Below are 17,629 nucleotides of genomic sequence, written 5' to 3' on the forward strand. Positions count from 1 at the left end.
ATTGTGTTTTACTTCTGAATGAGAAAGGTAATTTGATAGTTTTCTTTTTCATAGATAGAAATTGATGTTACGCAAGGGCAGTTTTTGTGTTTAAATTTAAAAATTCACGAGGGAATCCTTAAGCCTTCGGGATGGGCGCCAGGTACCGGAAGTGACGTATATGTTTAATAATTATCCCGGTTGTGCGCCTGTTGGATGCGCGGTATTGATGCCGTTCGGTAGAATCCAATCCCATGTTCAATTCACTCGCCCGTACCGCCGTTACCGCCATATTGTTTGCGGTCTACGCGTTCGCTGTCGCCGAGTATCGTGGAGTTTTCGTTTCTGACTAGTGTTGTTAAGAAATCTATACAAAATTTCGCGTAAAAGTAACATGAAGAAGACAAAGGACATGTCGGACGAGGACGAGTATTCAGCTGACGATCCAGAGGAAGTTGAAGGAGTATCCGAAGACGAATGGACCCCGGAACCCGGGGCCGAGGTAAGCCCACGCTATCCAATTATTACCTATATTCTCTGTAACATCAGTCGAAATATTAGGAGTAAACGAGTCTTCGAGGTACCTGGTTATATTTTCTCTCTGTAAATGTGAACTAGTTGATGGATTTCTCATTATTTTCGAGCAAACGTGTTAGTCGTGATAAATGGGAAACCCTTTCGACGTTGCTTAATGTTTTCATAATGGATTTTACTGCCGCTTCGGGACGCATGTCTCGATAGATTATAAATCAGAGTTGTGTCCGTTGAAGAGAATATTATGTCGGATCGGTTTTATCAGGCTAATGTTTCTTCCCGTAAGTAATTTTTTTTACAAGAAGTCTTTACTTCGACCTGGAGCCCCGAGTTCACGATTACCGGCGAATGCACGTCGGTCATTTCCGTGTCATAATACCATCAGGATTAGTTGATACTTCCACGCATTTTTCTGTATTAAGATTCGCCTAATTGGAATAAAAAAATATCCAGGAAACTTGCAGCTTTGAAAATTTTTTTATATTCTTCAGGGAGGAACCAAAAAGAGGCCGCAAAGAGGAGCAGCCAAGAAACGACAGCACTCTGAAGAGGAGGAAGAGGAAGAGGATGAAGAGAAAGACGAAGAAGACGAAGAAGATGAAGAAGAAGACGAGAAGGAGGATGATTCTGAATCTGACTCTGGCAAGAAATCAAAAAAAAAAAGACGTTCCAAGAAGGACGAAGAGGATGAAGAAGACTCGGAGGATGATAGTTTTGACGAACCTTCTGGCGTACCGCCAAAGGATTACACCGTAAGTGATTAGACGTAACTGAAAATTTCAAAAGAAAAAAAAAGACTTTTGTTTCTTGCCTTGTTTGGAATGTATGAGTTCCTTCTGTTTGAATAGTCTGGAGCCTTTGTGGTTGCAAAAGCTGATATCACCGGAGATACAGACCCTACCTTGTGGAGGATAGATGGCAAGGCACTTCTACAAAAATACTTACCCATTAAAGAAGATGACAAAACTGTCTACAAAAGCACATCAACGGTAACCGAAATAGATGAAATAATATATCCATGTTCTTCCATGTTTGGGACTGGATGAATTTGATGTCTTTCTTAATATGCCCATCATTTTCAGTATTCCGGTTGGTCTGTGAACAACAAAGATAAATATCTTGCAGCGCAGGTGACCTTCAAGGTTCAAAACCGTCATGAGACAGTTGTAGAGTTACACCTTGATCAACAGCAACAACAAGAAATTGTCAAGTGAGTATCTAAATTGACGTAACTGCAATAGGAGCATTTTAATTTCTGAATGGTAATGAACTTTCTTAGATAACAGTCTATATCCGCCGTATCGAATGATGTAAAGAAATTTTCTTGGCAACAAAATTCCAATTAGCTGACTCATGAATTTGTTAACTAAAGTGCACTATCAAAAATGGATAAGAGTTGATTAAATATCCGTCAGTGGATAGCCTCATGGCAATTACAGTACCATTACTAACCTTCGGTCAATTTTATCGTATGCAATTTGTTTAATTTTTTTCCCCCCTTTCCATATTTCAGAGAAGAAAAAGAGGACTAAAACCGGCACGCAGGGTTCCTCGTAATTGTTTATATATGTTTTAAGGTACCTATAATAAGATACACACACGCTACACTATTGCAGTTCGTAGAATAGTGGTCTAACGTATGTTTTTACGAAAACAACAAAAGAAAAAAGAAGAAAAAAAAATGAAAAAATTAAAACGAAAAAAAGAAGAAAACTTAGCATTTGACATCTGTGGAAACTGAAAAACTGGAACAAGTGAACATTCGACCGCAGGATAGCGGAGATAGAATTTCTTATATAAATGAGCCTGCATCTGACTACGTTACATTCATATTCCAGTTCATGTAAAAGCATAAAACTAACAGATTCCAATTATAATCTTTAGGCTTCGGGGTTTGAGCTGTGCCGAGCACAAAACCGGTACGTCTGAAATTTCGTTTGCGTCGAATCAATGCCCTGTTCTCGTCTTCTGAGGACTCAAAAAAACTACCAGACTTCACTACCCTAAATCGGAGTGAGTTGTTTTTAGCATGCATTTCAAGTTTACTGTTGGTTAGGCCATGCTACACAACTGCAGCTAGTTGTAAGATTAAAGACAAGACATTGAAGAAGAAAAGAAAAAAAAAAAAAAAAATTAACCATTTCCAACTGGAACAATGTCTTTATGTTTCTATCTCACGACACAATGACAAAAAAAAACATACCCTGTTGTTACCTTTTAATAAACAGAATTCTACATGTTTCTACTATACTGCTTTACTACGCATTTTGTCAGGATTCTTTTGAAATACGTCATATCATCGATATTGACAATATTACGTGGGAATCATCCGAAATTTTTCAAATATGCAATACCTTTCTACTTTGAAAACCGCAACGAGAAATCAGAAAAAATTAAAAAAGAACAATCACGCCAGTTAGTGAAAATGAAAAATATTTATTATCTTTTGACAGATGTTAATTTGTAATCGTGCATCGATATATCAGTTTCTTTTTCTTTTTGTTTTGTTTTTTTTTTTTTCATGTGTAATGAATTTGCACCATTCGTTCAGGTTTTTTTTTAAGACAAGCAAAGTATCAATTTTCTTAACATATATGAATATGACTTGTGTTACTTTCAACAAAATTTGACCATCTTTGGAGCTGCCATTTTGACGAGTGATCACTGAGATAATTGATTTTATTATAACTTATTATACGAAAGAAACAGGAAATTGAAACCGTCGGTATTCCGAGCAAGATATATTTGATATCGAACATACTTTTTGTTTCTGCATAAAGTATCAGATCCATATACAGTTACATATATAATTTTTTGTTTTGATCATGGTGACAAATTTCTAATGCAATATCAATGTAATGCGAAAAACATGAACAATTGTTCTAACAGGTTTTCACAAAAACTAAAGATCTTCTGTATTCAATAACCTCATTAAATAAATAGACTGTTCTTGCCAGGTTTGAAACGGTAATTTCTGTATTTGTGTTCATGATTACCCTGAAATTATCACGCAACCTAATGTAATCGTAACATGTATAGATCGCCGTCTGTTTACTTTGTGTGGAATTATTTTTAAAGTTTTTGATAATCAAGAGGCAACACGAAAGCTCGGAATATTTTCGTAGTGAACGGATGGAAAGAGTTCGAAAATTATCTTATAATTTATACGAGTACACAGGCTTAAATGGAATTTACTTATACAAATTATAATTCACACACCAAATATAAATATATATAATATATAGCATGTATGTGGTATATACATATGTATATATCGCTTTAAAAAAATATGCGATTTTAGTTTTACGATTAATTAAAATTTAGATTTTAACACCATAGATTAGAGAATTTCTCGACATGGAATAATTTTTAAAGTGATCCGGAACAGAATTGTGACCACACATAATATGCGAATGTTGATTAATATTAATTTGCACAAGCCATTTCAATTAGTTTCGGCGTCACCATTTGCAGGACTAGCTGGTCGTTCGGCACCTCTTATTTCTCTAACTATAGGTTCCTCCTCCTGATCACTTAATCTTAATCCTGCAACACCTTTTTTAGGTACATTGAATAAATCTCGTTTTATTTTTCTCCTTCTTGAAGGATCGTTACGACGTAACTGCAGCATACATCCAAAATCAGCTACGTAGAGGAATCCAGCTATCAGCAATTCGCAAGATCTCTTGCCTTGTTTATAGGCAGTTTCTAGTTCAGAACTTGTTCGCTGATCATATTGCCACCAGCCTTGAAAACAAGTAATACTTTTATTAGAATGTGGACCTTGTAGATTTTTTAAATTCATATTGATATTACACTTTTCTTTTTCATGTACGTGAGAGAAGCTATGGTAATTCCTTACCATTACGGCCTTCGTAAAACCAACGATATTCTTCCTCCGTAGCATCCAAATTTTTATCTATTTCATCGAGGTCTACCAATCGGGGCCGTTCTAGAAAGTCAGTGGGAATTTCTTGGCGACACATTGGACATCTTTTACTTTGGTTAGCTACACCTTTGACGCATAGATAACAAAATACATGGTGGCAAGGGAGCTGAGCTGGATGAACGCATGGCTGAAGACAAACTGCGCATTCTGGGCCTACGGTAAACAAGAAATAAAAATTACTTTCAACTTCCTGAATAGAGTTGCGTAGAGGGTAGTTTTACATTCAGGGCTACCACTGACCATTATTATTGGGCATATTTTATCAAATATAAACTAGAGTATCTTACCATCGTTTTCTTCTGTTTCTACGCCACAATATTTATCATTCAAATCTATAGTTTCCTTTTCAACTGGATCAACCCCTGAATCAGCCATGACTAATTTTGAAAGTTTTGAATGGCTCACAGATTCACATAGCCTCGTTCGTTTCATACGGTAATCAGAAGATTCGAATATGGATATATGATACGTAGACTGAAATAACACTCCTAGGTGTTAATGCAAATATCACCATTGAAGTATGGAATATTTTTGGATAATTGTGGGCATCAACAACACTTGTGGAATATCGTCAAAAATATAGTATCTGGGTATATATTTCCTTCACTCTCCCAAGTTCAAACCTCTGTCAATAGCCTAACGGTACCACAAATAATCATCTTCAAACTGTCTTCATTCCCATTATAGTTTTTGTCAAAAACTCCATGAATCTGTCAACAGAACTGCAAAAACGAAAACATGCGTCGAATCAGTGGTCGAGGACCAGAAGCCACAGCTGCTGGTGCAACTAGGGTGGGGAGATCGTAGTAGGGAGCAAACGTAATGGATGGAACATTGGACCGGAATCCGACATTTTCAGATCACAGGTGATCACAACCTTAGAGCATATATTACATGGAGGGAGCATGGCCTATCTCTACTGTGCCAAAATCTTGTAGCAAGCAAGTAAGACAGAGCGCGATAGATTTCGATCATCCCCATCTCTTTCTGGCATGCTCCGATTGGCTGAAGGCTCGTCCCCTCTCTTTTATGAGAGTATCGTATGATACTCAGGCAGACCCCAGAAATAAGGGGTGCCGATCGAGTTTGTTTACATATTATACGTGCGAACTGATGCGAACCAAAAATATTTGTGTAAAACGCAAATGTTTTTAATTAGTGTCACACAATGCCATATACGTGTCGCGTTCCGAACTGTAAGGCAACTTATGGGACCAGTGAAACATTAGACGTTAGTTTCCATCAGTAAGTACCGCATAGATATACGAAAGTTATTGCATTTTGAGGTTAGAATGATGTAGGAAAGTGTATTTAAACCTTCCTAACATTTTTCAGCTTGTCTGCTGATAATAAATTACTTTTACAGTACATCATTCTCTAGTCTTAATGCTAATAAAACTCTAAACATCTCTACATGCTATCATAGGTTACCAAAGAACAATGAGCGCGGTAAAGAATGGACAGAAACCCTGTGGAAGAAATGTAACGTGGAGCTACGCACATCAGATCGATTGTGCAGTAGACATTTTGATCGCGTTTGCTTCAGTGTGGGCCCGTTTGGAAAACGGAGACTAAAATCTGATGCTGTGCCGACTATATTCGACAATACTTTGTCTGGAGACAAAGTTTCTGAGTAATTATAAAATTGATATATAATCTATGGTAACTTTGTATTTGCACCATTTCATTTTCAGATCAATAGAAGAAGCCATAGAAGTTCCTAATTCGGATTCATCATCAGTTGAAAATCCCAATCAAAGCATTGAGTAAGATTCTTTATTTTCACGTATTATGTTCGAGAGTTGAGTTGAGTTGAGACTCACAACTACAATAGAATATGACTTTTTGTACATGACGAGCAAAGCCAAAAAATTAGCAATATGCTTCGTTATGTTTTCAGGATACCTCCAGAAATAGACTATGGACAATCAACTTCAAATTCTGAATTGAGTAAAGCTTCTGGAGTGACCATTAATGACATTGATGAGTAAGATTTGTTCGGATAACATCTGCTTGAAACAAATCATATTTTCGACCAAAATCCGCTTAGCGATCATAGATTTCAACTCATAAAGCTCATTGTTCAAACGTATTTGCATATACGAATAAATCATGAAGAGAAAGGACGTCAAGAGTCGATAGATCGGATACGTAAAGTGTATTCTCGAATGATTGTACACAGGCATCAGTAAATACAAAATTGTTATTCAAGTATTTTCTGATTACCACTCCTGAATCACCTTCCTGCATATACTAAATGCTACAAAATACATTTATATAATTTTTAGAAAAATTTTCACCATGCTCAGGGCCCTCCACAGTTGCGTTACGCTACTATCGTGTTAGAAAGAGATGGGGATGATCGAAAGCTATCGCTCTCTGTCTTACTTGCTTGCTACACTTTTCTGCCACTATGCGCCCTCCATGTAATATATGCTCTAAGATCACAACTGGGCAAAGTGTTGAAAATATTTTATTGAATTTCCTCGAACTCAAAATATTAATTTGGTCAAATTTGGTAGACAAGACTAGCATTAGTCTGCAGCCATTGTTTATGACGTCAACAACGTCAACGCGCATTCCTTTTTCTTATTTGGTGGCAGAATCACATTCCAAATTCAGCATTCGAGAAGTTTGTTTGAAAACAGTGGGTCCAAGGGTTCTATCAGCAGAGAACCGTTAGAACTAATCGAGGTGTGTTATTTTTTGAGTTATTTTGTGTTTGTGGCCTTTGAGTAGCTGATCTCACAATGTTTGAAAAGTCAAAAACCAAGCATTGGAATTCGGCTCTTGAACGGACAGGTAAAGTTCAACCATGGCATGAACTCTAATATTACCTATTCGTGTATGAATCAGGTATCCGCAGATCCTAGTAGAAGTAGTTGGACTCATGGAAGAGCCCAGGGAAGATACGCGTGTAACCGCTGGTTTCATTGAAGATTGCAAGACACTAATAAACAAATTTGAAGAATGTGACGACATCAGATTCCAGGATTTTTGTGAAGTATGGCACTCCATGAAGTTCTCTGCAATATTCACGTAAGATTTATTATTACGTTATTAGAGAATTTCGGTTCCAACAGATTTCTAAAATTGTCCAACATTCATCCTTCACTGTAGTGGACGACAAAGCTATGTCGAGATGCTCGAGTTCTGCGAGGATGCATTGCAAGATGCAAAGAGTTTCTTAAAACCTCCCTGTCGATTTAAAACACAAATCGGATGCTTGTACCTGCTGTATGCATTGTACTACAAACAACCATGCGAGGATGTCAAAATAAGATTTACCTACTCGGAATGGAAAGAGCTTAAGGAACTACATAATACCCTAAAAACTGGTAATCATGTAGACGCCAACTACGTATTATCAAAAATGATTTATGACGACGCTTTTGTACACACTGCTTATGAAAACGAGGTAATAATAAAAATTTTTTACCTGTGAATCACAGAGCTCAATATCTGTTCTGATAATCTCTATTCATGTGCCATTGCATTTTTATAGTATGGCTTTGAGAAGTATCTTCGAAGCAAAGGAATCCAGTTTGCTAATCCCTATTCTCTTATACCGGCCTTGAATGATACGGTGGAACAGAAGCGGCTATTTTCTAGGATTGGAAAAATCGGCGATTTTTACAATCAAGCAAGGTGCATGCCAACAAATGAGATCCCCGAAAAGGCCCGGGAAAAATTTGATGTGACGGCCTACACAGATTTTGTGAAGGAATTGAAATCCCTTAGAGATCGGAGAATACCCGTCAAAAATCACAGCAGTGATGACTATTATTACCCCGCATGGAAGGACCAGTCATCTGATGAAAAGAGCAAAATAGCGTATATGTAAGTTTCTTTTTCTCTTGCTATGTAGTTCTAGTAATTTGAGGCGTAGTGTGATTTTATTGATTCGGCATGATTTTTTTCACGAATCCCTGCTGAGCGTGATGATGGATTTGGCTTTTTGGTTCTGCGTCGTACCCCATTCTCTCCTCCTTTTATTTTATAGCCAAGAATTCGCCTGGATTTGACCTTGAGATTGTAGAATTAACATAAGTCCATGAAGTCAATGCTAGTTTAACTCTTTATACAAAATGCGCAGGTTATTCAGTAACGTTCATATTATAGGACTTGTTCAACGGACAATGTACGCGAAAATCTTGGACAAGAGTATGATTCCGATTCATCAGAAGACGATGTGATAAAGATACAACCATTGGAAAGTTGCAGTCCTGATCCGACAGACAGATTAGATAAATCTTCGGATTCTAGCAATTGATAATTTGCACCAAAAAAAAAAGTACCGTACGTTCATTATTATTCATACTTATTAATAGTTGTCCAATAATCATCATTATGATTTGAATAGTTTTGTAATAATTTTATTCATAACTACAGATCGCACTGAGAACTTTTTCAAAAATATGAATCGTGTAATTCACCAGCCTAATTAAGTCACTTAGGGAATATACTGGGATGAAACATTGGTTCATTGCACGTGCATATCAAGTCATTTCAATTAAATCACTAAATCTTATGAAAACAATTCAATTAAATTTCTAACTTTTAAAAAACACCTTCGTTTTTTCGATTAGATCTTTTTTCATCAATTGTCTGCTACTTTTGCTCAAGTTTACGCATGAAATGTTTAGGCTAAATGAATTCTCTCCATAATCTGATATTACTATCTTCCCATTCCAAGTTTGAGAGATTTTTTTTTATCATCTCCCCCGTTCAAAGCAAACTGTAAAGTAGTATTCACGTGTAAAGAACCTCGTAGATTACCACCGGAGATGCTAGGGTCCTTATTTTAGTAAACTTTTAGCTGATTATTGTCATCGAAACCAGCGCTATGGCCGGCATTGCGGACTATGAAACTTGTTCCGTCGTAATGCATGCGTCGTTCTCCTCGTCGTACAAATAAGTGTGAAGTTTGCCCCAGAGATGCTGTGCAATGTAGAAATGGGGTTGTCAAAGATGCTGTTCCGTTGCTAGGTGAAGTGCGCAATTGATACTTGTTACTGTTCCGTGCAATTCTGTAAGCAAAGATTTTTAATAGTTCTGTGAACTTTGTAGAAAATTCGGATTACTTGTACCTAACAAGTCCGTCCGGTGTTTGAGAGACTCTGACGTTATTTATGATCCAATTTTCCACACCTTCGTCGGTGAGCCAGTATTGTGCAGCGTTCAAAGCACTCGCAGCTTCTTGAAGACAGGCAGAACCATGTCGAGATTCAGAGTAGAATACACTCAATGAAAAATCCTGTGAAGTTAAAAATTCGCTGGTTTACTCTATTTTCTTCAAAACTCACGCGGTAATGATCTGCAAATTTTCTCTTCTAACTTGTCCCATATCGGAAAATGAATCCGTAGTCGTCCTGGTTCCAGCTGCGTCGACCAAATAGACCAGGGCGCACTGTTCGGAAGTGAAGCTAACACCTTTGTACCACATCTTGGCATATCTGACGCAGAAATATGTATGGTTTTAATCTCCCAAACGGTATTTTATCTATGTTTCAAACGAACTTGTTGTTTCCATTTGTGTCGTGGGCTAAAATTTCTACCCGAGATCCGTACTGATAAATTCTTCCATTCGGATGCAGCAATGCTGCCGCTGCACCGGACCCACTCAGTGACAAAACGATGTTGTTCTGATGAGAGAAGGTGAACATGTCAAATCATAGATTCGTTTTCATCCATCATTTATAAATTCACCTTGAAATTTATTACTCGAACTGCTCGATCTATCGTCATATCAACTCTGATTCGGTTGTGGAGTCTTAATGAAATGGTTCCATGCGGCGTCGCTACAGCTCCCCCGGTTCCAATGTCCGTATCATGTTCTCGCCAATTTTCTGTGTACACGCAAGCTTCCTCCGTCGTGTAATAAGGAGCTACAATTGGCTTGGGATTCCTTGGCTGACGCCAAATAGCAGCTGAACTTGAAAATCCTGCTGCCCCTGTTCCTCCACCCCATTGTTCGGATGGAGGTGTTTCAAAGTACTTGGAAACTTCTGTGTATCTCTGAATCGGTGAAAACAAATCATTAATAGTTGCCCCTTTTTATTTTGCATCGCTGATCAGGTATTTCACAGTATGGGATATCAGTAGTGTGGTAATCAGTCGTTCTAATTAGCATAACGTATGTTGAATAAATCACATACTGAAATCTGATAAGATTACAAAACAGGATGAGTGCAGCAATATCATGCAGATCTTCAGATTATCCATGTCTTGACTTTAAACACTCAGTTGCTGTGATCTAATGGCTCATTATAGGCCGATAAAAGTATTAAAACATCTCAGACCTTGACTCTTGACAGTCTTATCATTTACAAATACAAATACCACATAGTCGCTGATCTGTCGGAAGGGCTTGTTTAATAATGAATGCAAGATTAATGTCAACTTTCAGCAGCCATCTTCCAAAACTTTGAGAATTGTTACAATTATATCTAAAAAATAATTTTCACAGATATATCCACACTTTGGAAAAAGTAACAGGGACTTTGATCTATATCCAATTACTATGGACGGTTTCAAATGATCATTAGTAACCGAATCACCTGAAAATTAGACTCGTCTGTTTGAGCATGGTAACTGTGAGCTGTATAAAGTGACCTTGGTCTCATTGGAGGATTAGTCGTTCCCTGAGTATGTATCTGCGATATGGAACTAGGCAAGTTTGTAGAAATCGGACAGTTCTGATTTCCATCTTTTTGGATCTCTTTTCTAAAATCCACCGATGCGTTAGCCATTGTTGTCCTATTCTGAAAAATATCTATCTAAGGAATTCGTTCGTTAAAAAGGGGAAAAAAAAAAAAAAATAGAGCGGTAAATATTATCTAATATAATTAGTAATGTCAACTATCTTTAGTCTTTCCATATTCGAGAGGTACATTTTATCTGTAATTTGGTGATATTTCATTTTTTAACGGGGTTACGAAGAAGTCAGTTTTCGTAACATTGTAATCAAACTAGTCGCAGCATCTAACTAGATAAATTCTGTTCCCGATTAATTTTAAAATAATCACTCAGAAAAAAATTAAATCACGTGAACGTGTCAGGCCAGACTATTTGCAGAAGCAGGTTGAAATTTTCGTCTCAGAATTATGTGAAAAAAATATTAATTACTGTCATCACGACGTTCTCTTATCTCAATTAATATCCTCAACGAGACTCGTACATTGTTTTGATCTTTTACAAATAGAAAAGATGAATAAATAAATGAGTGAAATACCAAAGCAAATATCATTACCTTAGAATCTCCGGATAGCTCGCTGTTGAGTTTTTCTGGTGATTTAAATGATAAATAATTATGTTTAATAATAATTGAAACTTTTCTCAAGTTTCGGCGTTAAAATATAATAAAGAAATGCAGATTCGTGTGGAAGCATCGGTTGTCATAGTAATTACGTAAATTAATAGATAGCATTTCTATTGTTTTATTATTCCGCAATAAAATGAATCCAATAGGAACAAATAATTCATTTGAAAAAAATGCTATTGAAAAAAAGAAAACGGCAAATTGATAAATCGATGTGTACGATCGCATAGATTATATGTTATTCCATTTATTTATGTTTTCAACCGATCAATAATAGTAACGATTTGGTTTTTACTACTCATTTATTGTTCTCTGGTGATCAATTGAATTTTTCATTAGATAAACTATTTTGGTACACTCATTGCAAATATTATTGAAATAATTACCTGATGATAATTCGGCCCATTGCAAGTTTGAAGTTTTACACATCTATAAAATATCAGCAGGTTTTCTCAGATCATTAGATCTTTGTTTGATTTTATTTTTTATTATTTATTCTCTCATTATATTACGTAATTATTTTAATACCGTTATATCATTAAGAGTTGTGATTACCATGTAATATGAAGTCGTCTATTTTACATACGAGTTTCCTTGAAGTCGTTTCCTTAAGACCTTGATGAATAAATCGGATCTATGCCAACAAATACCGAAGCGATACACCATAGCAATTACGTATTACGTGATGTTGACAAAATATGAATAATAATCCTTTAAAAAGATAGAGAACAGAAAAACCAAAATCCAGAACACACGAGATTTTTTCTAATCATCACCAAAATTTTGTACAAATATTATCCGCTGATTTGTATGTACTTTTTTTTCGTTTATCTCTTGAATTATTACACACAGCCGATCGAAATTTTATCTCGTTATCGGTGTTGGGAATAGAATAAGAGGAAATACAGAATAGAATGAAAATAAATCTCTTCAGATGATTAAAAACCATATTCTTTATTCAGAATTCAAATATGAATAAAATAAGTTTTACTCATTACGTGGTTTTATGTAGTATACATATAGTATATCTAATATTCTTATGATATATCCGATTATGTAATTATAATATTATCGGCACTGTAAAACGGCAAAGATGGTTTTGTTTCTCTATCTTCGTTTTTCTTAGTTCGTTCTTTCTTCTTTTTTTTTATTCTCTCCACGATTTGCCATCTTCTATTTTTGATTAGTAATAACTAGTTTAGATTAATCTATATCGTTACTTATAATTTACCACAGAATATAATATAAAGTGAACTGATCGTTCAGAAAATAGAGTGGGGGACGATCATATTTTAGCCACTCTCAATTGCTTCACGGTTTCAGTTCAGTTCGTTGTCGGCTGGCATATAATGTCAACGCACGATAATATTGTTAACAGCAACAACAGCAATTTTTATTTTCAAAATTAATCAAGTTTGAAAAATTCTCCGAATATTTTCAGTGTCGTGGGAAGAGAAAAATAATTTTTTTCTCCTTTTTTTCCCTTCTATTTTTTAATATCAACAAAATTCAAACAAATTATCCAAAAACAAACAGTATGGCCAATTTTTACAGCACGAGGAAATTCCTGCCAATTATTTTAGCCCTGGTTTTCGTGTCTGTAGCGATCGGTAAGTTTTTCAAGTCATGTATTCTGAAAAATAGATTAACAATCAATTAACAGCATGTTATTTTTCCTTGACTTTCGATTTTTTACTCTCATTCTCCTCTTCCTCAAATAACGTGGGCGAAAAGATTTAAACGAACCACATGCCTAGCTGCATTGAAAAGTGGATTTAATTTTTTTCTACAAATAAGGATGCTTTTTTTCGTCAATAAGTAATACACCTCATTGAATAAAATGGATGAAAAATTATAAGGTTTTTAATCTTGCAGCCGCTAACGCTTCCAGAGGAGGACCGGGGAGAAGGGGAGGAGGCCACTCAAGGAATCCTAATCGAAATGAGGAATCTGAAGCTGCTCTTAGGGCTGCTTCCCTTCGCCAGGTCACAGTTGTAAGTTTTTCAAATTTTTTCTGTCGCACGATTTATCCCGTTAAGATTCTAGAATTTAAAAATAGTCGCGTTTCCAAACGCTATGAGATCATCTATGTATGTATATTTATACTTAATCAAATAATGGAACAGTAGATGAAAAATAAAGGGAAAAAAGAATTCCGGGGCACAGGTGTTTTAATTTTCTTTGGTTTTATTTTTTACACTGAGTAACTATACTTAAAAATTTCGCATCTGAATTTACCAGCGATTATATATCACTCGATATATTAACTAAGTTCTATTGTTTTTGGAGCAGACTTCATCCCTAGGAACTGATTTCAAATACCTCCCCTTCTAGCCTCATCTAAGCTACTATTTTAAAGATGTTTGTCTACCTTAATTACATGTGCGTATCTATCACTCTGATTATTGGTCTTACATTTGCTGTTTATTACACCGTGCAGTGGTTTCAATACAACTGTGGGGGGCAAATATGAAACCTACGTTTCAGTTGAATGAATAAATATTAAATAACATCAATCAAGGTTAATTTATATATTCCTACATGTATCTAGCTCTATTTGATTCACGCTGATTCACTATTTATTTTTTTGCCCCTCTTGTTTCAGGTATTTCGTCACTCTCACCGTACTCCTGCCGACACTTATCCCAATGATCCTCATATAAATAGTAAATTGGAGCCCTACGGATGGGGACAGTTAACGAATGTAAGTTACATTATCGCAGGCATAATTCTTTTAAATTTGTTTCAACTATTTTTCATCTTTTTCTTTTTTTGCTTAGGTTTCTACGTTCTTTACTCAATTCTTCTTTTAATCGTACAATTAGTTGGTATTATATGATTCTGTGCGTTCGTTAAAATTGATGACATAATCATGAGTTAATTATTATTGAAATTTTTATGATCAAAATAATTGTTACTATTACTACCTTTTATTAGTACTATTTTAAAAATTTTATGGCTACACACAATAGATCCGAGATGCTCTCCTTAATTTTTTGTGAATATTTCTTCCTCTGTCTTTATTCTACTGTTCTTCTTATGTAATCACGAGATTACCCACGCGCAATCTTTTGCTATCTTATATTATTAAATCAAATGTTAATCCAGAGTTCATGCTCCGTTTACATCGAATAGAAACACAAGATAAAAATTGAGCGCTCGTATTTATGATCATCCATTATCTAATGTAGTTTGGGATTGTTTAATAAAATTATATTATTTTCAAATTGTCAAAGGAAGGAAAACTTGCCGCTTATAATCAAGGATTATGGCTGGCGAAGAGGTACGGTCCATTCCTAGGAACAGAATTTAGCACGGATATATTTCAACTCCAAACTACAGCCGTCGATCGAGCACAAATGTCTGGAATGTTGACCTCCGCCGGTCTTTGGGTACCGAAAGGTACTCAGCTTTGGAAATCCAATTTGAAATGGCAACCCACACCGATAAAATATCAGGAACTTGATCAGGATACGGTGTGTAGGAATATAATGAAGTCCCTTTCATTTTGCTTATTTTCTTTTCTCTTGTTTTTACTTTTCCATCTATTGATTGATTCCAGCTTCTTCTAGTGAGAACTGACTGTCGGGCTTATTATCGAGAACTAGATGCCGTGAAGAACGATACAGAATATCAACAGGTTCAAGCTGAAAACAAACAACTTTACGACGAATTGACAGCTTTGACCGGAATGAGCATATCCAATCCCGATGACATCATGTCGGTTTATGGAACATTGAGAGCAGAGGTTTGAAATTTAACCTGGAAATTATCAGACCATAATCAAAGGCTATTTCATTCAACACATCCGTAATTATTTGTCATTTCGTAAGTAGCATGTAGTTTGAAATCACTGAAATCATCGGCAAAGATCTTTTTTCTTTTTTTTCATCTTGTGACAATCATGTCGATGCATCCCACGAATCTTCATTCATTGGCTGATATTTGACATTTTTTCTGTGACGCCAGTCGGATTTAGGTTTACCTCTACCGGATTGGACCAAGGACTATTATCCAGATCGGTTGGTGCCCTTGACGATCTACAGCTATTTGCCTCTGGTCAAAACAGATCTCCTGAAAAGATTGAAAGGTGGTCCTTTCGTGAAGAAAATCGTCAATGATATGAAGGGAAAAGTTGCTGGTACCGAAAAGAAGAAGATGTTTATGTACACCGGTCACGACAGCACGATTACTAACCTGTTGGGAACATTGGGTGTTTGGGACCCGCAGCAGCCGGAATATGGCATTCTTACTACGATTGAATTACACGAGAATGCAGAGGGATGGAACGTGCAGGTCAGTTGAGAGCGAGAATAAAATCTCGTGTTAAATCATGTCTAAAAGATGTCACTTTTACTGATTATTTCAAATTTTTAACAGTTGTTCCTGCGCAACACAACTCAGAGAGTGCCATATCCGTTAACGGTTCCTGGATGTGACACGGTCTGCCCGTTGGATAAATTCATCGAATTGCTCACCCCGGTTATTCCCGTCGATTGGGAGAAGGAGTGTCAAATTGACGACGATAGTTACGTAGCACCAACACCTTTGCCGCCCTAAATTGATGTAAACTTAACACATTCGAATCTGTTAGTTGATAGTTTTTTCTCTCTTTTTCTCTCTTGAGATAATCTAAGATCTATCAGTGACTTGTCCGTCCGTCATTGTTATTAAAAATATATTTAGAAAAGTTATAATCAGTTAAATCGGCGTTTTATATCTCTGGGTGAATTTAAATGGAAAGATTGATCCTGTTGAAATGTTAAGATTAAAAAAAATAACAGCAGTAACAGCGTAGTGCCTGAATAACGCTTTTGTACATTTACAACCTCAATATATACTGTATATCTTGTATTTTTCAAATTGTTATACAATAAAAGAAAAATTCTTAATCCAAAAACAATGTTGGAGAGTTGTTCTTTTTCGTCCTGTAGGTAAATTTGGTTCTCTGAGTGTATCTTCATTCATTTCAAGCTCAGAGATACACATTACCAAATTTTTCCCTACTTTTCCCCATTTTTCCAGAATTATTCAGATTTTTTCCTTCATCTCCGGTTAATTAATCAGAGTCAAACCATCCCAGGTGTATTCCTAATTGTTTTCTAATTTTTTTCCATTTTTTTCTGATTTTTTCCGATTTTTTCCCAATTTTTGAAAATATTTTTGACTTGTGCCGCCCCTGGATGAGTGCGGGGCCCCGAAAATTAATTGTCCGCCCCTATTTGGTCACGTGATGACGTCACGTGGTCGGGTCACGTGACCGCACTCGCCGATACAGCTAGCGCCATGTGGCGGAATTTTCGTGAACTAAAATCCCAGGTTTCTTGCCCCTTGACGTCAGGCAATGTGATGCGTGAAAGAGAGGTAAAAGGGTCAATACTTTTCCGGCTTCCCTCTGAGCGCTCGGAGCCTAAGGGGTCAATACTTTTGCGGTTTTCCTCGGACGCTCGGAGGCGGTCGTCGTTCTTCGGCGGTTTTCCTCGGACGCTCGGAGGCGGTCGTCGTTCTTCGGCGGTTTTCCTCGGATGCGGTCAATACTTTTGCGGTTTACCTCGGACGCTCGGAGGCGGTCAATACTTTTGCGGTTTTCCTCGGACGCTCGGAGGCGGTCGTCGTTCTTCGGCGGTTTTCCTCGGACGCTCGGAGGCGGTCGTCGTTCTTCGGCGGTTTTCCTGCGCGGTCAATACTTTTGCGGGTTCTCTCGCCCGGGCAAAACCGCAAAAGTATTGACCCTATTACCTCTCTTTCACGCATCACATTGCCTGACGTCAAGGGGCAAGAAACTTGGGATTTTAGTTCACGAAAATTCCGCCACATGGCGCTAGCTGTATCGGCGAGTGCGGTCA

General features: G+C 36.7%; 5 protein-coding genes across 8 annotated transcripts; 3 read left to right on the forward strand and 2 right to left on the reverse strand.

Annotated features, from left to right (window-relative positions):
- The first annotated feature begins 164 nt into the window (after positions 1-164).
- LOC105684310 (NAD-dependent protein deacetylase HST1-like) lies at positions 165-3,484 on the forward strand. The gene is made up of 6 exons (XM_012397574.4): positions 165-481; positions 1,005-1,265; positions 1,362-1,502; positions 1,596-1,723; positions 2,027-2,090; positions 2,398-3,484. Exons 1-5 carry the CDS (start codon positions 374-376, stop codon positions 2,043-2,045), a joined length of 657 nt encoding a protein of 218 aa, XP_012252997.1. The 5' UTR covers positions 165-373; the 3' UTR covers positions 2,046-2,090; positions 2,398-3,484.
- Positions 2,930-7,047, reverse strand: LOC105684309 (E3 ubiquitin-protein ligase rnf146-like). The gene is made up of 4 exons (XM_012397572.3): positions 6,914-7,047; positions 4,750-5,339; positions 4,376-4,615; positions 2,930-4,260 (listed from the first exon to the last, which is right to left on the reverse strand). The coding sequence occupies exons 2-4, from the start codon at positions 4,892-4,894 to the stop codon at positions 3,959-3,961; spliced, it is 687 nt and encodes a 228-aa protein (XP_012252995.1). The 5' UTR covers positions 4,895-5,339; positions 6,914-7,047; the 3' UTR covers positions 2,930-3,958.
- Positions 5,360-6,676, forward strand: LOC125501801 (THAP domain-containing protein 2-like). 3 transcript variants are annotated; one of them, XM_048658634.1, is made up of 5 exons: positions 5,360-5,707; positions 5,889-6,095; positions 6,157-6,228; positions 6,363-6,445; positions 6,565-6,676. In XM_048658634.1, exons 1-5 carry the CDS (start codon positions 5,631-5,633, stop codon positions 6,576-6,578), a joined length of 453 nt encoding a protein of 150 aa, XP_048514591.1. In that variant the 5' UTR covers positions 5,360-5,630; the 3' UTR covers positions 6,579-6,676. The 3 variants fall into 3 exon arrangements, with proteins under 3 accessions (XP_048514591.1, XP_048514592.1, XP_048514593.1); XM_048658635.1 differs by having other exon boundaries at positions 5,361-5,707; positions 6,363-6,454; positions 6,562-6,676; XM_048658636.1 differs by lacking the exon at positions 6,363-6,445 and having other exon boundaries at positions 5,363-5,707; positions 6,157-6,264; positions 6,598-6,676.
- LOC105684306 (prostatic acid phosphatase-like) lies at positions 6,941-16,683 on the forward strand. The gene is made up of 11 exons (XM_012397568.3): positions 6,941-7,156; positions 7,319-7,501; positions 7,583-7,880; positions 7,968-8,302; positions 13,338-13,393; positions 13,659-13,777; positions 14,389-14,487; positions 15,020-15,259; positions 15,346-15,531; positions 15,753-16,079; positions 16,164-16,683. The coding sequence occupies exons 2-11, from the start codon at positions 7,353-7,355 to the stop codon at positions 16,341-16,343; spliced, it is 1,989 nt and encodes a 662-aa protein (XP_012252991.2). The 5' UTR covers positions 6,941-7,156; positions 7,319-7,352; the 3' UTR covers positions 16,344-16,683.
- LOC105684311 lies at positions 8,817-10,314 on the reverse strand. 2 transcript variants are annotated; one of them, XM_048658632.1, is made up of 4 exons: positions 9,983-10,314; positions 9,801-9,918; positions 9,553-9,719; positions 8,817-9,492 (listed from the first exon to the last, which is right to left on the reverse strand). In XM_048658632.1, the coding sequence occupies exons 1-4, from the start codon at positions 10,126-10,128 to the stop codon at positions 9,267-9,269; spliced, it is 657 nt and encodes a 218-aa protein (XP_048514589.1). In that variant the 5' UTR covers positions 10,129-10,314; the 3' UTR covers positions 8,817-9,266. The 2 variants fall into 2 exon arrangements, with proteins under 2 accessions (XP_048514589.1, XP_048514590.1); XM_048658633.1 differs by having other exon boundaries at positions 9,801-10,107; positions 10,172-10,194.
- Positions 16,684-17,629: the final 946 nt, after the last annotated feature.

This window comes from Athalia rosae, chromosome 7 (genome assembly GCF_917208135.1).
Source record: "Athalia rosae chromosome 7, iyAthRosa1.1, whole genome shotgun sequence".
NCBI lineage: Eukaryota > Metazoa > Arthropoda > Insecta > Hymenoptera > Athaliidae > Athalia > Athalia rosae.